At 44.6% G+C, this 23,954-nt stretch overlaps 1 protein-coding gene across 5 annotated transcripts in view; it reads left to right on the forward strand.

The window, feature by feature from the left end:
* The first annotated feature begins 4,373 nt into the window (after positions 1–4,373).
* Positions 4,374–23,954, forward strand: part of LMTK2 (lemur tyrosine kinase 2) — a 100,534-nt gene continuing 80,953 nt past the window's right edge. For 2 of the 5 annotated variants that reach the window (XM_054494812.2, XM_063668106.1), the window contains exon 1: positions 4,374–4,796. In XM_054494812.2, coding sequence (XP_054350787.1) covers positions 4,697–4,796 — 100 coding nt within the window. In that variant the 5' untranslated portion in view covers positions 4,374–4,696. The remainder of the gene's footprint in view (positions 4,797–23,954) is intronic. The other 3 variants (XM_063668109.1, XM_063668107.1, XM_054494813.2) reach the window with 2 other exon arrangements.

Consider the following 23,954-nt stretch of genomic DNA (forward strand, 5'->3'; position numbering starts at 1 on the left):
AACCTATTCTGCCCCCTCTGGTAGCTGCTAGGCTGCTTATTTCCACAGTTCCCATGGTGGTGAAGTTGCTGGTTTTCAAGGCTATCACAGAGGTGGGGAGAGAAGAATGGATATAGGGCAAGTAAAAATTTCATGAAGCTCATTGTTCTTATGAGATTTGGCCATTTTCCTTTTCTTTGTTTTAAGGGACAGGGTTTCACTATGTAGCACAGGCTGGAGTGCAATGGTGCAATCACAGTTCACTGCAGCCTCAAATTTCAGGGCTGAAGCAATCCTCCCATCTCAGCCTGCCAAAGTGCTGGGACTACAGGCATGTGCCACTGTGCCTGGCTAATTATTTATTTTTAGTAGAGATGGGGGTCTCACTATGTTGCCCAGGCTGCTCTCAAACTCCCAGGCTCAGGTGATCCTCCTACCTCAGCTTCCCAAAGTGTTCATATTACGGGCGTGAGCCACCGCACCTAGCCTCAGCCATTTTTCATTAACAAATTGACTCATGATATTGCAAACCTTTGGCGAATTCCTAGAGTTCTGAAGAAGTTTATGTGGACAATTAGTGTTCTTCTGCCTTCCATTCTTCAAGTACCAGTCCATTCTTGCATTGCTATAAGGAATACCTAAGATTGGGTAATGTATAAAGAAAAGAGGTTTAATTAGCATATGGTTCTGCAAGTTGTGCAGGAAGCATGATGCTAGAATCTGCTTGGCTTCTGAAAAGGCTTCAGAAAACTTACTATGATGGCAGTAGGCAAAGGAGGAGCAAGGCATCTCACATGGTGGGAACAAAAGAGAGAGAGAGAGAGGGAGGAGGTGCTACACACTTTTTAAACAACTAGATCTCGTCAAAGCTCACTCACCATCACAAGAACAGCACCAAGAGGATGGTGCTGAACCATTCACGAGGATCCTCATGGATGGATGAATGGCCTACCAGGCCCTACCTCCAAAACTGTGGATTACATCTCCACACGTGAGACTGGATGGGGACACAAATCCAAATCATATCAAAATGCTTCCCTCATGACCTTTGTTTTTAATATAATTTGTTTAATTATACATTCATTTTATTTATTTATTTATTTTTGAGATGGAGTCTCGCTCTGTTGCCCAGGCTGGAGTGCAATGGCGTGATCTCAGCTCACTGCAACCTCTGCCTCCTAGGTTCAAGTGATTCTCCTGCCTCTGCCTCCTGAGTAGCCGGGATAACAGGCGCCCGCCACCATGCCCGGTTAATTTTTGTATTCTTAGTAGAAATGGGGTTTCACAATCTTGGCCTGGCTGGCCTTGAACTCCTGACCTCAAGTGATCCACCCGTCTAGGCTTTCTAAAGTGCTGGGATTACAGGCGTGAGCCACTGCCTATAACTTAAATTTTAACAATGGCTGTGTTGAACAACCAGTGTGCAAAATTCCTGAACATTTAACAATTGGCTTTCATGAGTTGGCACCAGCAGCTCCAGGACCACACCAACAGGCCTCCTGGGTGCCCCATTTGATCCAGCTGAGCTCTGTGAACCTTTAGAGTATCTGCTAGGTGCCAGAGCTCCAGAAGTGCTCATCCAATACTAAGCTGACTCCACATCCTTCAGCATCCAGGCCTCAGCCAGAGCTTGCTGGCAGGACAGACACAGGCAGGAGGGTCTTCCAAGCGATGGCTTGGCATGAAGGAAAACTTGAAAGAGGCTTGGCATGAAGGAAAACTTGCAAGAATGGCTGTAAAGGGCTGGGCATGGTGGCTCATGCCTGTAATCCCAACACTTTGAGAGGCCGAAGTGGGCAGATCACTTGAGGTCAGAAGTTCAAGACCAGCCTGGCCAACATGGTGAAACCCCATCTCTCCTAAAAATACAAAAATTAGCCAGGTGTGGTGGCGGGCGCCTGTAACTCCAGCTACTCAGGAGGCAGAGGCAGGAGAATCACTTGAGCCTGGGAGGCAGAGGTTGCAGTGAGCCAAGATCACACCACTGCACTCCAGCCTGGGTGACAGAGTGAGACCCTGTTTCAAAAAAGAAAAAAAAAAAAAAAGAATGGCTGTAAAACACTGAAAGATATTGCTTCTAATCTAGGCATCGATTTCCAAATTGTGCTAAAGGCTGTTTTCTGACTTCTAGGTGAAACTAAACAAAGCCAACAGGTTTTTGTTTGTTTAAGAACATCTCTAACTGAAGTCTTCAAGTATTGAGTTAAAGGCATACACGGTGAGGTGGGTGGTGCGGCAAAGGTTGCCTTTAGACATCCTCTGGAGGATGTGTACTGTAACCCCTGTTCTGTGAAAGAGGAAAAGAAGTTTGTTTGTTTGTTTGTTTTAACTTTTGGGTTTGCTCAAATAATAGCAAAATCTACTTTGGGACTCTGGTCCGACGTGCTGTCGGAGTGCACTTTAGTTGTAAATAACCACTGCCAGGATTATCAGGCAAGGCCTTCCTTAGGCCAGCACTGCAGCAGGCAGTCACGAGCCTCCTCGCAGTACACAGTGTGGGTGTCCCTGGCTTCTCTGAACTCAAAGTGAGAAGCTTCCTGATAGAAGTAGAAGTATAGGCTGGGTGCGGTGGCTCATGCCTGTAATCCCAGCACTTTGGGAGGCCGAAGTGGACAGATCACGAGGTCAAGAGATCGAGACCATCCTGGCCAACATGGTGAAATCCTGTCTCTATTAAAAATACAAAAATTAGCCAGGTGTGGTGGCGGGCACCTGTAGTCCCAGCTACTCGGGAGGCTGAGGCAGGAGAATTGCTTGAACCCAGGAGGCAGAGGTTGCAGCGAGCTGAGATCGCACCACTGCATTCTAGCCTGGTGACAGACAGAGACTCTGTCTCAAAGAAAAAGAAAAAAAAAAAAAGAAGTAGAAGTACAACAGGGTGATTGTGTCTCTTTCTCAGACCTTTGCCTTCCTTACCAATTCCGGATATAATCAGCAGAAAGCCGTGAACTTTTTTTTTTTTAGGACAGAGTCTCGCTGTGTTGCCCAGGCTGGAGTGCAGCGGTGTGTGATCTCAGCTCATTGCAACCTCCGCCTCCTGGGTTCAAGCAATTCTCCTGCCTCAGCCTCCCAAGCAGCTGGGATTACAGGCACGTACCACCATGCCCGGCTAATATTTTTTGTATTTTTAGTAGAGATGGGGTATGACCATATTGGCCAGGCTTGTCTCGAACTCCTGGCCTGAAGTGATTCACCCACCTTGGCCTCCCAAAGTGCTGAGATTACAGGCGTGAGCCACCGTGCCCGGCCAAGCCATGGACCTTTAAATTCAATGTTTCTCGTTCCAGCTATTTGTCTCCTTAGATATTTATTGGCTTGCCTCAATCATCCAACAAATATTCCCTGGGCATCATCTGTGTGTCCAGTGCTGTGCTAACATCATCGACAGCTGGCATTTAGCATGGACATTTGGGGAATTTGGAGAATTGGGGAGGTTACCCTGTTGCCAGGTGGCAAAGTCTCATCTGATAAGATTGAAATCAGCTCCTCTCATGCACACACTGAACCACAGTGCCTCTCCAGAAAAGCTTGGCATTTTCCCAACCCCCATGCCTCTGACCACTATATTACTTGTGTCTGGAGAGTGCTTTCTCTATCCTCTCTGCAGGACTGTGTTCTCACCTCACCTCTTGGTGGGGAGAAGGCCACCCCTGGGAGCTGCTCTGCCCTGGTACCTGGGACCAGGGCCATGCACCATTGCTTTAGAGAACACCTGCTCCAACCCAGGTCCTGCACCAGGGATTTCCCACCAGCTGAATCAGACACAGTTGCTGTCCTCAGGGAGCTTACAGTCACGGGTCAATAGGACACTGCAGCTGGGATAGCAGTCCATACAGGGCTAGGGCGGGGCACTAAGGAGATGACAGTCATTTCTCCTAGAGAGTCATGGATGAAGTCATATGTCAGGTGAGTCTCGACAGATGAAAGGAAGAGTGTCTGCCAGGTGGACAAGAGGCAACAGCTTGAGCTCAGGAGGTGAGTCAGTGGGTGATGCCGAGAGAGGCATTCTCTTCTTGATCAATTCAAGTGAAAAGCCCAAAGCTGTTTGATGGCTGAGAGGATGTGTAGGTCAACTTAAGGAGAAGAGCCTAAAACAGCTCTGACAAGTAAAAAAAAAAAAGGCAGAAGACAAGACAGGCCTATTGTTGCATGTTATGAAACACTGAGAAAAAAATATCAGGATGATTGTCATGGTCTTCTTTACATTTTCCTGTATTTTTCAATTTAAAATAATTGTTGGTGTTACCTGCTGCCCACGCACTCCTCCGTCTGCAGGGGGCGCACAGGCCGCCACCGCTCACTCCTTCAGGATGATGGGCGGGGCCTTCTGGGCCGGTGTGGACTGACGAGTGGCTGGCCGCCCTGTCCATCACGACGTCCCGCCCCCGCGCTACGTCACATGACGCAGCCCATCATGGCGGCGGGAGCGCGGCTGCCCGGGCCCGCCGCTCCGCAGGGCTGCTGCCGTTGCTGCTGTTGAGAGGCGGCGGCGGCGGCGGCTCAGGCTGGCGGGAAGGATGGTGTTTCTGCGACTGGAGCGGCAGGTGCGGACCGGGAGCCGGACCGAGGTTTGGCAGAAGCAACGTGTGCTCGGGAGCAGCCGGCGCGGGTGCCGCTGAGACAGCGGAGGGAGGCAGGACCGACTGACGGGCGAACGGACGGACGGACGGACGGAAGGCGACTGGAGAGCCGGCCCCGGAGCCGCGCCGTGGGCGAGATGCCGGGGCCGCCGGCGTTGCGGCGGAGGCTGCTGCTGCTGCTGGTCCTCCTGATCGCCGGCAGTGCTGGGGCCGCGCCACTTCCGCAAACAGGTGCAGGTGAGCGGGCCCGCGGCGGGGACGGGGCTGCGGGGTCTTCGGCGTGGAGGGGAGGAGGCGGCAGGGCCGGGCCGGCCTCAACGCCGAGGGATCGGAGGGCCTGCCGGGGGCGGGAAGCCCAGGGAGGCGAGTGATTAGGGAGATTTCTGCCGCAGGGGCGTGGGATGGGGGGGGCGGGGGCGAGGCGACGTCGTTGGGGCTGGGGAGGGCGGCGGGCGAGGTGGCAGCCACCGACCCCTCCCGGGATAGGCTGCGGTACCGGCCTTGGACCTGTTGCCTTAAGATCCTCAGCTTATATCGCTTCCTGGCAATTCAGCTTCCCTTTCCAGATGTCACCTGCCTCTTGTGCTTTTTTCTCGCATCTCCTAATAAGAACCGTTTCTTAGCCCTAATCATACTTAAATGCAAATAACTTGGCGAGCTGTGCGGAGTTTGTTTCGCTCCCTGCAACTTATTCTGAAGTTGTAAATTGATTTTAGACGCTGTGCTTTTTATTCGGAATGTATCTCCGGGGATGAGAAGGAAACAACTATAAATATTTCTATTTTAGGAAGCCATAGAGTAGCAGGCGTTGAATAACTATCGACAAACTGGCTTAAGGGTGAGGGAAGTTTCTATTTTAGCTAACGTCAGTGTATGATTTTCTCCCCCCCCCCATTTTCTCAACATCGTTTTTATTTGGGGTTTATTTTCCTAAATAAAACTTCAACCCAAGAAAACATCCCAAGTTGGATCATTTTTCTAAAAAGGAAAAAAATATCTAGGCTAACTTGGCATTATTGACTGCCGCCATTACCTTTGAAATGGGGAAAGATTGAAATTTCATACATTCATAGAATGTTAGAGTTAGAAGAGACCTTAAAGAAAATTTAGACTAATTTCTTCGTTACGTAGTAGGAGATACTGGGCATGTTGGGTCAAATGACCTACCCAAGGTGACACAGCTTCATTGTAGGCAGAGCCCCAACCCCAGGTCTTAGATACCCCTAGTTGTATGATTTTTTTTTAAGTCTTGTAACTGTTTTGGAATACTCTTGAGGTCAAGAGTTATTTTGGAATAATGTTAATTGGGTACAGAATGTGGATGTACTGTCTCCAGTAAAGACGTATTTTTCAAACAAATCTACGATGAAAGCTACATGTAATTGCTTTCAGAGCTACATCAGGGTTTGTCATTGAGTGCCCTTTAGTTGAACATTAAATGTCCTCATTGTACCGTATAATGTAGCACTAAATTTCTGTTACTGCCTTAGATCAAATACTTGTGAGGTGAATTCTGTTTTCTGATCTGATAGATAAGAAGAGTAAATGTTATCAGATGTGTATAGGCAACCCCGGTAAGAGTCACAGAAAGTACCTGGGAAATAATGAAAGATTATGTGGAAGGATGGTGATGTTGATATTTAAAGATATTGATATTGAAAGTTAGCACTAGTATAGGGTAGTAGGTAAAGAGCATTTATATGATGGGGATTCAAGAAGCTTCCAGATGACTTTACACTTAATTGGATTTTTATATATTTTGAAGTATTGATTCTTTATAGGAACCTATGTCTGCCTGCACACCTTTTTTTTTTTTTTTTTTTTTTTTTTGGAGATGGAGTCTTGCTCTGTCACCCAAGCTGGAGTGCATCATCGGGGTGATATCGGCTGACTGCAACCCTCGCCTCCCGGGTTCAAGCAATTCTCTGCCTCAGCCTCCCGTGTAGCTGGGACTACAGGCCCCTGCCACCATGCCCGGCTAATTTTTGTATTTTTAGTAGAGACGGGTTTCATCATCTTGGCCAGGCTGGTCTTGAACTCCTGACCTCGTGATTCACCCGCCTCGGCCTCCCAAAGTGCTGGGATTACAGGCGTGAGCCACGGCGCCTGGCCACCTGTACACTTCTTACATGGTTTTTATTCCGTTCTTTTACAATTTTATGGTGTCATGAATTATTAAAAACTGAGTTTTGTTGGGGTGTTGTAGAACAAAGCAATCAGAAAAGTTAATCTGTAAATAGAGATACCAAATCTTGACATACATAAAGCATAAGGAAATATTTGGTAATTTGTAGCAACTTTTGCTACAAATTTTCCTTTCATATTCTGATCTTTGTAGGATAGGTGTATATGTTTTGATGTGTTGCATATGAATGATGGGTACCTAGGGTTAAAGTCTGTGGAAAAGATGCACAGTCAGGCCGGGAGCAGTGGATCACGCCTGTTAATCCCAGCACTTTGGGAGGCCCAGGTGGGTGGATTGCTTGAGGTTAGGAGTTCGAGACCAGCCTAACCAACATGGTGAAACTCCCTCTCTACTAAAAATACAAAAATTAGCCGTGCATGGTGGTGGGAGCCTGTAATCCCAACTATTTGGGAGGCTGAGGCAGGAAAATTGCTTGCACCCAGGGAGCGGAGCTTACAGTGAGCCGAGATTGTGCCACTGCATCATAGCCTGGGCAACAGAGTGAGACTCCGTCTCAAAAAAAAAAAAAAAGAAAGAAAGAAAGGTGCACAGTCAGACGTAGATTCAGGGGCTTGTCTCTCCACCCAGAAGAGTTTATTGATCCTCGTTAACCGAGGTGGGTTCTTGACCAAGATATATTAGACCAAGATTTAAAAAAAAACTTTGAGCTAATCCTGACTAGTGAGCTCGCTGGTTAAAAAAGAGGAATCCCGCTTGACCATGTATGGTAGATAAAAGAGCAGTTACACGCCGAAAACATAACTAAAGCTTGTGGTGATCCAGGAGCCTGCACTCCTTGTGAAGATAGAGCTAGACACTTTCAAATAAGGATAGACCCATTTCATAGGGTTTTTCGCCTCCTTGTTCTTCTTTCTGCTTGAAGCCTGATCAGTCTATCCAGTTTAATGGTGCCTTAGAGAAAGCATGCAGTTAACTAAAATTCAGCTTTTAAACTGAAGATCATTTATCTATGGTGTCTTCATCATCTAGATTCATTGCTAGGCTCAGAAGCTGAAAAAGATATTTTCTCATTCAGTCATAATAAAGCTATGTAAATATATAGATTGCATTTGCCCATCAGGCAAGAAGGCATTTCTTGGTTGAACTTTATTTTGGGCCTCTTCTTTGAGCTGGGATGCCCTTATGCCCTGCACCCCCGCCCCGTCTAGGAGCCTCTTTTCCTGAGAATCTGTGTTTCTGTAAGGGCCCTTGTTGTTATGTAGACTAAGACTTGCTGGTCCTCTCTAGGAAGCTTTTATGTAAAGGGAGAAAGTTCACTGTTTTCACACCCAGTTAAATTGCCAAACTAAGATTACAGTTCAGTTCTTTTCCCCAGATCATAGTTATCAGATCATTCTTCTCTTAGAAAACATGGATGCGGCTTTTCCAAGATTCTCAGGATTCACATCATGAACGAGGACTAGAAATAAAGAAAGATCTAGTATATGTGAAGGAATTTCTCTAAGCTCACACTCTCTTATTAATATTAGGATAGTGGTGAGACAAGGAAACCCAGTTCTATTGTTCTGCAGCATATTAGGTCACAGAGTACAGAGGAAGCTTTTAGCAGCTCCAGATAAAGGACCTCACGGAAGCCCGTGAAGCCAGTGGGACTCAGCTACTGATTAAACCGCAGCTTGTGAAACCGAGCCTCTCGTTTTAGATTAAACAAACAGACTTGTATTTTGAAAAAGATTTCTAAAGTAAAGGAAATGCTTTCTAAATTATGAATTATTGTGTTTAACAGCCTCTGAGAAAATTATTTTCAACAGGCTTTCTATGCAAATTATTTTAGGATTTACAGCTATAAATCTTGAAATTTGATTTTGGTTGGGATTGCTACAATTACTTTTACTTGGTGATATTTTGGGGTTAACTAAATATGCTCATTTGAACAATAATAGGAAGTCTGTCCTGCAGTTTTGTAGCTGATTAGCACTGAAGTTATCAAATCCTTACAGTTTTGCTGATAATCAGTGTGCTGAGTGTTCCTGCAGATTCTCTTAAAAATTTAGAGTCCTTGGGCCCTCTCTGGCCCCTGTGTATTGTGTCACTTAGATAACAGCTGTAGATATAATTTTAAAAAGACACTGTCATGTAAATAAGGGACGTCCAGGGTTCTGAAACAGTAAACAAATGAGTCCTCAAAAAAGTTCTTGTAAATGGACATATAGAAATAATCCAGCTTTTTCGTTTAATTGAGAGTAAAATTCATGAACCAATCCTAGCTGGAACAGAGTGTTGTATAGGAAGAGCTTGGGCTTTGTAGTGAGATCTGAGTGTGAAGCCTTGGCTGCCACTGGAATAGCTTAAGGACCCTGGGTCAGTTACTCGACCTCTGGGCTTAGAACTCCATCATTAAAAAGGGTGGCGATGACAATATTTACCCAAAGGGTTGTGGGGGGCACAGTGGTATACCCTCTCACACTAGATTGCTTCATTGTTTCAGATTTCTTTGTAAATTTGGTTATCATCAAATTGACTAATGGTAGGTGGTATGGCTTCAAAGCAGGAGCTCAGAGTGGTAGCTGCTTAACATGGCATGTCTAGAATTTACTGGATTTAAAAAATCTTTGTTGCTCAAAATAGCTTTTTTATGGTGGATGGAGATGCTTTAGAGAGAAATCTGGTTTATTTAAGTCTAAGCTGGTATTGTTACTACTTGAAATTCGTAGTGTTGGAGAACTATGCTGGAAATTTTTAGGATCATCTGGGTTAGTCTGCTTTTATGTAATAAACCTGTTTTTAAAGTGGAAGATGACTAAAGCTCTTGCATGTGAACAGTTGCTGATTTTAATTTATTTAAAGGAATCATGAGCACTTGAAAGTTTTTCTTGATCTTAAACACAATTGTATATTGTCATGAGGCATCCCTGATTAACCCAGGTTGTAGTGGAACAGGCCCAGAGCTGATGCTTTCTCTTAGAAACCAGAGAGATGAATGTGACTGATGTTTTTCTTTCTCCCTCTCATTTTTCTTTTTTTTAAGAGACAGGACCTTGCTCTGCTGCCCAGGCTAGAGTGCAGTGGTGCGATCATAGCTCACTGCAACCTCCAACTCCTGGCCTCAAGAGATCCTCCCATTTCAGCCTCCCAAAGTGCTGGGGTTATAGGCATGAGTCACTGCACCAGGCAAGACTTGGTTTATCTGTAAAACGGGGAGAATAGTTACAGTCTTGTGAAGGTCCAAACCTGTGTCGTCTAGTACAGTAGCCACTTACAGTAGCCCTGTGGCTGCTTAAACGTAAATGTTTTAGAACGAAAGCTTCAGTTCTTCAGTGGCACTGGCCACAAGTTAAGGGCTTGATAACTACAGGTGGCTAGTGACTACGGCATTGGACAGCACAGAAGAGAACTTCCCATTATGGAAAAAGGTTCTGTGGGACAGTGCTGGTGTGAGGCAGGTACAGTGCCCAGTCCTTGGTTAGGACATGTAAGGCCAGCTGGGATTATAATTATGATTGTGATCCTGATTCTTCGTGAACTCCCAAATCTAGGCCCACTACAAGGGTGAGGGAAGTGAGAAGAGGGCTTTGAAAAAAGAAAAGACAAAATAATTGCGGAGTTTTTGCTGGTGAAGAGATGAGAACTGAGGTAGCACAACCTCAGCTCCCCACTGCAGAACAGAAGAAAGAGACTTAAGGGAAAAACAGTCTTGCTCTGTCACCCAGGCTGAAGTGCAGTGGCACGATCATAGCTCACTGTAGCCTCAAACTCCCAGGCTCAAGCAGTCCTCCTGCCTCAGCCTCCTGAGTAGGTGTGTGTCACCTACACACACTTAGCTGTAGGTGTGTGACTACAGGTGTGTGCCACCATGCCCACTTTATTTTTTTGTAGAGATGGTGATATGGTTTGGCTGTTTCCGCACCCAATTCTTATCTTGAATTGTAGTTCCCGTAATCTCCATGTGTCGTGTGAGGGACCCTGTGGGAGATAGTTGAATCACGAGGGTGGTTACCCCCATGCTATTCTTGTGATAGTGAATGAGTTCTCACAAGATCTGATGGTTTTATAAGGACTTTGCCCCCTTTGCTTGGCACTTCTCTCTCCTGCTGCCATGTGAAGAAGGACATGTTTACTTCCCCTTCCGCCATGTTTGTAAGTTTCCTGAGGCCTCCCCAGCCATGTGGAACTGTGAGTCAATTAAACCTCTTTCCTTGATAAATTATCCAGTCTTGAGCGGTTCTTTATAGCACTGTGAGAATGGACTAATACAGCTGGGGTCTCACTATGTTGCCCAGGCTGGTCTCAAATTCCTGGCCTCAAGTGATCCTCCTGCCTCAGTCTCCAAAAGTGGTAGGATTATAGGTGTGAGCCACCGCACCCGGCCCTTTCTCATTTAAAATCATGTGCTTTTATAGTCGACTGGCTGTGCTTTATTACTATTTTAAAACTTTGTATTTACTAAAATGAGGGAAGGAATATTCTCGGAGGAGATGCTGGACAACCATCTCTGATCTAGAAAGACTGCTCCCTCTAGGGTTTTTAGATTCTATTATCAGCTTTTCTTTGAATCTTCTTGTGAAGATACTGTTGCAGAAAACTGGGGAAGTATGGTAAAATTAGTGTGTCTGCAGAGCAAAATATTGGATTGATGTCTTTTAAAATTGCAGCAAGTGGCTAATTCGGAGCCCTGCCTTGGCATTACAATTGTTTGTCACAAAGAGCAGGCATATCAGAAAAGTAACCTCATCATTACATTTTTTTTTTTTTTTTTTTTTTTTTTTGCAAAAGTTAGCTCAGTGCAGTGATTCCAAATCTCACTTATTGTATTGTGATTCAGGTGGGAAAAGTGAGCACTATTTATGCCAGATGTCTCAGATACCCGCAGCCACAACATTGATCAATATCTTTCATTTTCTCTGCCTTTTTTTCCTTCCCCAGCCACAAAAGAGTGACTCTGTACTCCTCTGCCCACCTGGGCCTTTGGTGGGAGGGGGTGGTGGTGGTAAACCTTCTGTTTAATTTTTGACAATTTGGTAGGTTTTGCATTTTATTATATGTGTTTTTTTAAAGTTTTTTTTGTTTGTTTTTTTTTTAGAGACGGTCTTGTTCTGTCACTCGGGCTGGAATGCAGTGGTGCAGTCATATTCACTGCAGTCTCAACTTTTTGGGCTAAAACGATCCTCCCACCTCAGCCTCCTGAATAGCTGGGACTACAAGTGCACATCACCATGCCTGACTGATGTAAAACATTTTTTTTCTATAGAGATGGGATCTTACTATATCGCCCAGGCTGGTCTCAAACTCCTGGACTCAAGTAATCCTCCCGCCTCAGCCTCCCAAAGTGCTGGGATTACAGGCATGAGCCACTGCACCTGGGTAGTTTTCATATTTTAAAAGGCTTGAGTTACCATCAGGTCAAATTAGGTGTGCCAGGACCATGTGCTATGGCTAAAGTAGCCCCTGGCTCCCTGCATCTGGTGAAGGGAGACCGTTGCATCGGGGTGTCTGCTGCAGCGCATCTGTTGTTGTTCTTGCCTCCACCTTCCACAGCACTTTCTTCAGAGCTAACTTGATCTGCCTATTGCTTGCAAAATATTCCATGCAAATTCCCATCTTCTGGCTCTCCATATATTCTCCCTGTTTGCAGTTGCCTCTTTTCCTGCTTCTTTAAGTGCTGCCATCTTTTTATTTTTTTAAAACCTCTTTGCATACCCACCTTCTCTACTGAGTTATTGATCCTGGCCCAGCCCTTAGAGATTCCTTCCGCTGGTGAACTTGAGAGTGTATACCTGTGGAGCAAGATGTTTCATGGGGTGCCAGACGAAAACATTGGAACCGATGTTTATTCTCATTTCATTCTCTTAAAAGGTCAACTTATGTGATGTTTTAAGGTATAGAACATGTGGTACACTAACACATTTTTTTATTTATCAATGACATAGGATGGAAAGAACATAAAATGTACTGCCTGGGTACAGTGGCTCGTGCCTGTAATCCCAGCGTGGTGGGAGGTCAAGGTGGGTGGATCACGTGAGGTCAGGAGTTCAAGACCAGCCTGGACAACATGGAGAAACCCCTTCTATACTAAAAATACAAAAATTAGCTGGGTATGGTGGCACACTCCTAAAGTCCCAGCTACTCAGGAGGCTGAGGCAGGAGAATCGCTTGAACCCAGGAGGTGGAGGTTGCAGTGAGCCGAGATCATGCCATTGCACACCAGCCTGGGCGACAGAGCAAGACTCAAAGAAAGAGAGAAAGAAAGAGAAGAAAGAAAGAAAGAGGAAGGAAGGGAGGGAGGGAGAGAGGAGAGAGAAATTACTGCTGGCTGAAATTAAAAAAGGTTTGGTTTCGGGCCGGGTGCGGTGGCTCACACCTGTAATCTCAGCACTTTGGGAGGCCGAGGCGGGTGGATTGCGAGGTCAAGAGATTGAGACCATCCTGGCCAACATGGTGAAACCCTGTCTCTACTAGAAAGTTAGCTGGGTGTGGTGGCGGGCACTTGTAGTCCCAGCTACTCGGGAGGCTGAGGTTGAACCCGGGAGGTGGAGGTTGCAGTGAGCTGAGATTGCACCACTGTGCCTGGGCCTGGTGACAGAGCAAGACTCCACCTCAAAAAAAGCAAAAAAAGAAAGGTTTGGTTTCATCATACCAGTCTACTACTTGCACTTAACAAATACCAAATACCACTTTATATCTTCATATCATTGGTTTTTTGTTTGTTTGCTTAAGAGACAAAGTCTTGCTCTGTTGCCCAGGCTGGAGTGCAGAGGAACTGTCATGGCTTACTGCATCCCTGAACTCCTAGGCTCAAGCAGTCCTCCCACCTCAGCTCCTGAGTAGCTGGGACTATAGGCTCATGCAACCATGCTTGGCCAATTTTTACTTTTTGTAGAGATGGGCTACCAAAGTAAAGTTGCCATGTTGCCCAGGCTGGTCTCAAACTCCTGGCCTCAAGCAGTCCTCTGGCCTTGGCCTCCCACGGTATTGGGATTATAGGTGTGAGCCACAGTGTCCGGCCTACATCATTGTTTAAGTCCTGTCTCTTTACCTAGTTTGCAAGGACTGTGTCTTATATCCTTGGGATAGCACATTTTTGGGATTGGTGTTTGGATGGTATGTCACAGGTTGTAGATGCTCCGTCAGCATTTGTAACTGAGGATGATGAAGATGATACTAGAGAACTAAGTTCTCCAAACCAGTACCCCAGTGTGTGTGTGTGTGCATGTGTGTGTGCATGTGCGTGTGTGTGTGTGCATGTGCGTGTGTGTGTGTTTGTGTGCGTGTGTGTGTGTGTGAAGGAGAGGGTATGAGCTGGAGCCTCTCATTCTCTTGCAGACTTGACTTTCCATGCAGCCACAGACCTTCACCTGGAATGAGGCCATTTATAGTTTTTTTTTTATTAAAACCTTTTTCTTTTAGAACAATTTTAGATTTACAGAAACATTGCAAAGATAGTACAGAGTGTTCCTGTGTATCTTTTACCCAGTCCCTGTTGTTAACATCCTATATTAATGTAGTACATTTGTCACAACTAAGGAACCAGTATTAATATATTGCTGTTAAATAAATCCACAGCTTATTCAGTTTCTTTAATATTTCTCTAGTGTCTTTTTTTCTCTTCCAGGAAACCACATTACATTTAGTAGTTATGCCCCTTGGGCTCCCCCAGTCCATTCCTTGTTTAGAGTGACCTGGACAGCTTTGAGGATACTGGTCAGATATTTTGTAGAATGTCCCTCAACTGGGATTCGTCTGATGTTTTTCTCACGATTAGACTGAGGGTGTGGGTTTTTGGGAGGAAGACCACAGAGTTAAAGTGCCATTCTCATCATATCACATCAAGGGCATGTGCACACAACATCATACAACATGACTTGTCACTTGATCACCTGGCTGAGAAGTGTTTGTCAGCGTTCACCGTGTAAAGTTACTCTGTCCTCCCCTCCCCATGGTGTACGAGTGCAGGGTCAACACTTAATGAGTGGCAAGCTATGCTCCACTTCTTTGCAAGGAAGTGTCTGTAGACATTCTTTGGAGTTCTGTTTAGGAGACTTGCCTATTCTCTTCTTTTCTTTTTTTCTTCCTCTTCCCCTTCCCTTTCCTTGACAGGTCTTGCTCTGTAGTCCAAACTGGAGTGCAGTAGCACAGTCATGACTCACTGCAGTCTTGAACTCCTGGGCCCAAGCGATCCTCTGTTTATTTCTTTATTCAAGCATTTACTTATGTCAGTGTGGATGCATGGATATTTATTTTATACTTCGAGTTGATTCCAGGGTGTGGTTTATTTATTCTTACGTTGTACCAGCTTTGGCCATTGGGAGCTCTTTCAGTTAGCTCCTGGGTGCCCTGCTGACATATCCTCATTTTTTTTTTTAAGCATTTCCTTATTTTCTGGCATTTCAAGAAGCTACATGTTCATCTTGTATATTCCCTGCCCCAGTCCTAGAATCAGCCTTTTCTTCAAGGAGCTCTGGTTCCTCTGATTGGAGAGTGATAGGAGAAACCAAGATCTGGGCCAGGCGCAGTGGCTCATGCCTGTAATCCCAGCACTTTGGGAGGCCGAGGTGGGCGGATCACTTGAGGTCAGGAGTTCGAGACTAGCCTGACCAACATGGTGAAACCTCATCTCTACTAACAATACAAAAATTAGCCAGGTGTGGTGGTGCGCGCCTGTAATCTCAGCTACTCGGGAGGTTGAGGCAGGAGAATCACTTGAACCCAGGAGATGGAAGTTGCAATGAGCCGAGATCGGACCACTGCACTCCAGTCTGGGTGACAGAGTGAGACTATCTCAAAAAAAAAAAAAAAAAAGCAGAACAGGATCTGGGTGCTGGGTTTGCTCATTGCTTCTGGGCATTTTTAATAGATTTTTGATCCTCTGCTTCCTGTGCCTAATCTTTGGGGTTGTGGGGAGGGGAGGAGAGAGCAACTTTCGGACTTCTTAGAGACAGATGAGCTGGAAGGACTCTGTCCATGTTTTCTCCCTGTCACTGAAACTATTAAATACCACCATAAACATTCTAAATACCATGTTTGTGGTACTAACTGCATTATAATGATATTGGCAGAATCTTATTTTTCTTTTTAGAGTAATAGATATATGAAAAATAGATTCGATTTACCTCCTCCAAGAGCAGCTTAATCTCTGAGAATATGAACGAAACCTCTTTGGCTTAAGAATTTAGTTAGAGAGGATTACTTTGGGGGTCTTTCAGTGTTGGAATTGCTGAAAGGGATTATAGGCAACTCCTTGAATTGGTAAAAGTTCAGATGAAATTTCTACTGGCAAGTCTCTTGAAGAGCATGGGGCTGTAGACTTGCTTTGATCTGTTTACTGAGCTTTGCTTTGCTTTTTTTTTTTTTCTTTTTATTATAGAAAATTTCAAACATACAGAAAAATAGAGTGAAGTGGTATAGTGGACCCTCGTGTTCCCGTCACCCAGCATCCACAGTATTTTCATTTGTGGTTCATCTTGTTTCACCTTTACCCTTCCCTCTGCCCTGGCCTTTGTTGTATTGATGTAAATCTCAGTGATGGATCAGTGCAGCTGAAAATGCTTCAGGAAGAAGTAAGGGTGTTTTTATAAAACAGGATGGCTTGTGTGAAGATCACCTAGGTATTTGTAGAAATGCAGATTTCAGCCGGGCGCAGTGGCTCATGCCTGTAATCCCAACACTTTGGGAAACCGAGGCAGGCAGATCACGAGGTCAGGAGATCGAGACCGTCCTGGCTAACATGGTGAAATCGCGTCTCTACTAAAAATACAAAAAATTAGCCGGGTGTGGTGGCAGGCGCCTGTAGTCCCAGCTACTCAGGAGGCTGAGGCAAGATAATCACTTGAACCAGGGAGGCGGAGGTTGCAGTGAGCCAAGATAGTGTCACTGCACTCCCGCCTGGGCGACAGAGTGAGAATCCGTCTCAAAAAAAAAAAAAAATAGAAATGCAGATTTCTGGGTCCCAAACTAACCAGCTGAATCAAAATGCTGAAGGCTGGGCTGGAATTCTGCATTTATCATAGTTTTCTGGTTATTTCTCCCCTCATCCCCTCACTGCCACAACACACATACTTCATCTTCTACTACATACAAAATAATACCAGTTATTTACTGGAAATCTATTGACTTGTGTAACTAGTGAGAATCAGGGAAAGGAGGAAAACATTCCATTTAATTAAAAACTTGAGATTTTAAAATGAATGCCAACACCTGAAATCTGAAGAGCTCACTCATCCTGAGCACCACGTGTAAATATCTCCCTGTGAGTACATATGCCATCACCACAAAGGAATTCAAGCGCTCCAGGGCAGAACACAGCTAAAGCTTGAAATAAGTATTTTTTTATTTTTTAAAAAACTTCACTCCTTCTCTAGATGTCTGTATGAATAATAGCTTCTTTACATTTTACGAATATCCTGTATAAATATCAGGGAAAACAGCAGGTAGTCCGACAATCAGATGCTGGTACCGTGAGCTGAGAATCTTGGTGCCAGTCCTGGACCACCAGGCCTCAGCTCACTGCAGCTAGAGTCGGGGTGGCAGGTGACTCGTAGGGAAATTTTGAGAGCAGGTATAAAACTGTGACATTCTTAATTCCCTGGGTGATAAATGTGTGTGCTGTAACATGAGAACCCCTGATTCATGATCTGTACGGTAACTTGCAGGGTGTTTTGTTTTGCTGGGATAATATGTTGTTAGCATCTTGCTTTTAAAAAGTTTATTTTTCTAAGCTAAGTCATTTAGGTATAGCCTAGGATTTGTAGCCTATTTCATATTTTTTGATAGGTACTTTTTTTTAAAGGCTGTTTGTTGTTGTATTTTGATATATTTGCTGTGGATGATTGATCTGTACAAAATTTTCTTATGATGAGCTAAAAAAAGTAAACTGTCTCTGAAGCTGCTACATTATAATGATTGTATAATCATCAGTCGGGTTTAATGAAGAACACCATAGGCTCTTGTACTAGTACAGACTATTTTTTGGCAACATGTATGCCTTGGGTGGGAGAAAAGAATTTAGTTACAAACATCTATGATAGCGGTTTTTGAGAGAGGAGCTGCTCTTATTTAAAAGTGAAACCACTGTAATTTTAAAAGGCTTATGTCTTTTTTCACCCTTCAGGCTCATATTCTCAGTCCATCCCCAAACTTTGTTTTCGCTGTTTTTGCTAGACTGAAGAAGGGACTTGAGTTTGACATGGTATAATTGCAACCTTTAATTATAGGAAGTAAATCCCCAAGACATCTTGGACTTAGAAGATAAAGGAGGAGAAGTTTGCAATCATTTTGCATGTTTAAAATATCTGTTTTAACCAACTAGTAATTATAAAATTTTGTAGTTTCAGCTTTTTACTGCAAAACTAAAGTGTTGTGATTTATTGGTGGCCTCTCAGATTAGCCACTAAATTTAAGTTTAAAGTATTTTTCTCATCGTAGATTCTTCTCAGAACCCTCAATAAATTAAACTTGTGCCCCTTTCAAGAGGAAAAGATATCCTGTCCCCATTCCCTCCTGGCAGTTTGCCCCTGTAGAAGGGTTCCCTATCTAGGCAGCAGCGGTTGCTTCCCCGGATCCAGCCTGTCAGTTACTGAGCAGAGCCCCACTTGACTCTTACCTCAGACTGTTATTAAAATGCAACACCCGGACACTGATTGCTGGTAAGGCACTGAAAAATAACCAACTTACCAAAATAGCCCCCTGGGAACGCTCTCCCAGAGGCCTGCCACAGCAGTACAGTTCAGGAATCTGTCATCTAACTTGGTTTTCTGTATTGAAAAGAAAATTCACTTTAATAAAGATCTGATCACCAATATTAACCGTATAGGCACTCGGTAGACTTAGAAAATGTTGGGGCCATAAATCCTTGTCTGTAGAATTTTAGAGTTAAAATGCCAGTTTTACAGATGAAGGAACTGAGGCCCAGAGAAGTTGATTAGTGAAATCAGTCCCACACCGCCAGTTAGGGGCAGATCCGATTCAAGAGTGAGGATCCTAAAGTCCAGGCCACCAGTTCACCCCGGTGAACCGCATTGTGCTTTAAAGAACCTCTGTAGTGCGATGCACACGCACACACACGGAGACCCAACTCCAGCCACTTCTCTGGATATTGATTTCTATATATTCACTGAAAGTACTGGGGTGAAATGTTAAACTACGAATCATAAGATGGACTCTTGAAGTACTAAAGAAATGCCATATTGAAAAGGAAACCAAGCCTGGCGTGGTGGCTCACGCCTGTAATCCCAGTACTTTGGGAGGCTAAGGCAGGTGGATCACGAGGTTAGGAGATCAAGACCATCCTGGCCAACGTGGTGAAACCTTGTTTCTACTAAAATACAAAAAAAAAAAAAAAAATTAGCCACGCGTGGTGGTGTGCACCTTTAGTCCCAGCAACTCGGGAGGCTGAGGCAGAGGAATCGCTTGAACCCAGGAGGGTGGAGGTTGCAGTGAGCCGAGATTGCGCCACTGCATTCCAGCCTGGCGACAGAGCCAGACTCCATCTCAAAAAAAAAAAAAAAAAAGAAAGAAAATTAGGAAACCAAAGTGCTAGCTTCCATAATTAGGCTGAAAAAAATCACATTCATATTGTTTTTAAATTTGTGCTGGGCATGGTGGCTCAGGGCTGTAATCCCAGCACTTTGGGAGGCTGAGGCGGCTGGATCGCTTGAGGCCAGGAGTTCGAGACCAGCCTGGGCAACATGGCAAGACCTTGACGCTACAAAAAGTTTTTTAAAAAATTAGCTGGGCGTGGTGGTGTGCACCTGTGGTTACAGCTACTCAAGAGGCTGAGGTGGGAGGATCGCTTGAGCCTGGGAGGTCTAGGCTGTGATCGCACCTCTGCACTCCAGCCTGGGCGACAGAGCCAGACTGTCGAGACCCTATCTCGGGGTAAAAAAAAAATTGTAAGAACAACTATTTAGTTTCTACCTATGAGATGACATTATACCATTTAATTAAAGGTGATAAAAATGTTTCTGACTTTTAAGAAGTGTAATCATAAACTTGTAAGCATTCATTTGTAAACATGAAAGATACTTTAAACACCACCATTGATTTATATGCTTTTGTGGAGGTCTGGACTCTTTTTTTCTTTCCAACTTTTGTTTTAGTTTCGGGGGGTACATGTGCAGGTTTGTCACGTGGGTAAATTGCATGTCGTGGGGATTTGGTGTATAGATAATTTTGTCACCCAGCAATCAGCATAGTACCCCATAGGCAGTTTCCCAGTTCTCACCCTCCTCCAACCCCGGATGGTTTTAGGAATCCGCCGACTGCTGTAGATCCCAAGAATAATGCTCATTGGCGGATATTTTGTATATCCTTTCAAGAGTCATGGACAGGTATTTTAAAAAGCGTGTGGAACAGTCAACAAATGTCATTTTTCTCCTCCTCTTTCTCTCAGCTCTTTAAGACAAGCTTTGTGACCCTTGCCTCTCATCCCACCCTTTCCTGGCAGCTGCAGCATCCCTCACTTACATCCTCTTTGCCTTCCGCTCCTGGACCCTTGCTCTCAGCTTATATAATAAATAACAGTTCAGTGAATATCTCTACATGGTGTGTGTGTGTGTGTGTGTGTGTGTGTGTAACTGGATCTCACTCTGTCCCCTAGGCTGGAGTGTCCCCTCCCAAAGTGCTGGGCTTACAGGCTGAGCCACTGTGCCTGGCCTCCATAACACTTTGAAACATGCTTTTCTCCTCTGCCTTCCACGGTGGCGTGCCTGCGTGTTGCCTCCGAAACATCCTCTTTGCTGTTTCCTATCAGCTCTGTTTCTTTGTCCCCTCCCTTAAATGTTGTTTCTTATCTCCTTGGTTCTCTTTTTTTTTTCTTCCCCCTTGATCTATTTTATAAATTATATTTGCAAATGATGCATGTAAATAGTTTTAAAAAATGAAATAGTTTTTCAGGGTTTCTCATAAAAATCGTGAATCCCTGTCCTGTCCCATTGCTCCCCATCCCTGCTGCTGGCTGCCAGTGGCAACGCCCTGCAGCTCTTTTAGCCACATCGTGGGCTAATGTGCTTGTAGCACTGTTTGTTGCTTTCATCAGATACTGAGTTTCTACTATGCATGACAAGGATTTATATATTCACACACACATACGTGCATTCACCCTTCTTCTCAACACAGTCACTTAAACTTTTCGATTAAATCACCATTCATTATTTACATTTTTATGGCTACAAACATTATTTACAACTGACCCTATAGTGTTGGTGATGATTACAGTTCTTTTACTTTTGTTAGTTTTTTATGAGTACATCATTAATCCGTCCCAGGTGCCTCGTCAGGAGCTTAAATCTCCTCTCCGTGTGTTTGGCTGTTGTGTCCTGGAAGCCTGTGTCCTATGCCAGTCTTGCAGTGGTGTGTCTGTGGCCGCTGTCCAGCCTATAGAGAGGTCTGAAGCTTTTAAGACTTCCTCTGCGTCTATATTCTGAACAGTTGTAAAGCTGTGCCTTGGTATGAGTCTCGTTTCATCCATTTAATTCATCAACATGGATGCACAATGGGCCCTTTGAACCTTGAAAGTTGTGTGCTTTAGTTCTGGACAATTTTCATATATATACACACAAACACACAGAGACATACACATGTATGTGTATATATGCACACACTTTTTGAAAAGAATTATCTTTTCTTCCTTCTCTTAGTTCTTTCCATCTAAAGCTTCTATCCGCAGATCGTTGGATGTTTGGGAATGAGCTTCTACTTTACTTCTGTTGGTCTTTTTGTCTGTGTTCTACTGCTATGTGCAAGTATTTTTTTCAATTTCATTTGATTTCCAGGAGGCCTCCTCTCCCCACTTTTTAAATAGCCTCTTTCTTCTCATGAGTATACTGTCTCTTGTTATTTCTGAGAATATAGTTGTTGTTTTTTATTATTTTTTAGCCCTTGCATTGTCTGTTTCCCTCAGGTTCCTTTGTATCTGTTTGGGTTGGACACTGTCTTTTACCTAAGAGGTTTTTCAAATGTCAGGTGATACTTGAAAGTCTGTTCCTGTTTCAGAGCAGGGAGTTGATAAATGGATTGGAGATGCGCTCCATGCCTCCTTTTCCCTCCAGCTTCACCTCGCATCTGCCAGCAAGTCCTGGCTCCGCCTGCTTTTGTCCCCTGCGCTGTCATGGAGCAGGAAGAGCTTGCACTCTGAGCCTCACCATGTATTGTCTGACCTTGGAGAAGTTACTTTGCCTCTTCAGTGCTCCGTTTCTTCATTTTAAAATGGGGCTCATCAGGCACGGTGGCTCATGACTGTTTCCCAGCACTTTGGGAGGCCAAAGTGGGGAGAATCATTTGAGGCCAGGAGTTCAAGACAAGCCCGGGCAACATAGTGAGACTCCATCTCTGCAATAAATTTTAAAAATTAGCCAAGGGTGGTGGCCCATGCGTGTCATCTCAGCACTTTGGGAGGCCAAGGTGGGAGGATCACTTGAGGCCAAGAGACGGAGACCAGCCTGGGCGATATAGTAAGACCCTGTCTCTACAAAAAATTAAAAAATTATCTGGGCGTGGTGGTGCACACCTGTAGTCCCAGCTACTCGGGAGGCTGAGGTGGGAGGATCGCTTGAGCCCAGGAGTTCAAAGCTGCAGTGAGCTGTGATCATACCACTGATTCCAGCCTAGGTGACAGAGCAAGACTGTGTCTCTAAAAAATAACATAAAATGGGGCTAATGATACTACCTACCTCAAAGAGTTGTTGTGGAATTGGAAGAGTTTAGGATACTGCCTGGAACATTGTAAGCAACATGTAAATATTGACTATTTTTATAACCCTCCTGGGACCAAATCACTGTCATTTCTTGCATGATTTAGTTTTAATATCAGAAATGTGTTCCCTGGTCATTCTATATAAAATAACAGTCTCCCCAGTCCAGGCCAGGCACGTGGCTCACGCCTGTAATCCCAGCATTTTGGGAGGCCGAGGCGGGCAGATCATGAGGTCAGGAGATTGAGACCATCCTGGCTAACACGGTGAAACCCCGTTTCTACTAAATATACAAAAAATTAGCCGGGTGTGGTGGCGGGCGCCTGTAGTCTCAGCTACTCAGGAGGCTGAGGCAGGAGAATGGCATGAACCTGGGAGGCAGAGCTTGCAGTGAGCCGAGATCACACCACTGCACTCCAGCCTGGGCGACAGAGCGAGACTCCATCTCAAACAAACAAACAAACAAAAAACTCCCCAGTCCTTTGTTTTATTTTTCCATATTGCTTCTTGCCATCTGACATATCATATATTTACTTAGTTGCTTATTGCCTGCCCTGTGTGCAGGGACTTTGTTTTTTTCACTTCTTTATTCTCAGAACCTATAGCAGCACCTGTCTTATAAGATGCTTAGTAAATGTTTGTTGAATGAATGAATGTGTTGGTGGGTCTTTCTGCCTGGTGAGCTTCACAGTAGGTTGACTGCGCAGCCATTTCAGTAGGTGACACCTCTGTCCCATAGCCCTCTTAACTATTTGGGGGTATTTTATCTTGGGCTGGATACCTGAGTATCTGGAAGCACCTAATTAGATATTGAATTATCTTTGGGCTTATTTTTCTGTATGACATAAAGACAACAGTTGAAGCATTATCAAATAGAAAACCCTAGATGATCTTGCCTTTGTGTGCTGTAGAACCTTGTCAAGGTCACTGTTGTAACCAGTTTCTGACTTAGTTTGAAGATAGTACTTAAAAATCAAAACTTCATTGTAGAGAATTTTGAACATATGCAGAAGTAGAGAGAAGAGTATAATGAATTCTCTCTCCCCATATCCGGGCCCGGCCATCTCTCATCGCCAGTCCTGCTTCAATATTCAATAGTACTACCAGGTACTTCCTCTCTGAAGAGCGAACTTGGAAGGACACATTGCCTAAGATTGCATTTCAGTTATATTTGCAAGAACTTAAGTTAGGCTTTAGGAAGCCAGAAGGGCTCTGAGAACATAGACTCCATCAAGGGATTGTAGGAGATTTGAAAGAAAAAGTAGACATGTTTTTCTAGGCTATTTAGGGTCTGCCCTACATGGGAAGTAAGGAGCAGACATTTAGGGCACTTCTCCCATCCTTTCAGCTGTATTGTGCGAAGTTGGATTGGGTAAGTGTTGTGAATCTAGTACTGCCATTGACTTGCCTGCACATCTCTGCAGACGCACATGGGAAGTTGTGTGACAAAACAGAATATCCTTCCCCTAGACGTTGGTGGTCCACTGCAGAGATGGTTGTAGGGGTGAGCCCTGGGAATCTGGCTCTGAGTCTCTCCTTCTGGGACTAGATGCTTCCTGTTCCTGC

Source organism: Pongo pygmaeus, chromosome 6 (assembly GCF_028885625.2).
Source record: "Pongo pygmaeus isolate AG05252 chromosome 6, NHGRI_mPonPyg2-v2.0_pri, whole genome shotgun sequence".
Taxonomy (NCBI): domain Eukaryota; kingdom Metazoa; phylum Chordata; class Mammalia; order Primates; family Hominidae; genus Pongo; species Pongo pygmaeus.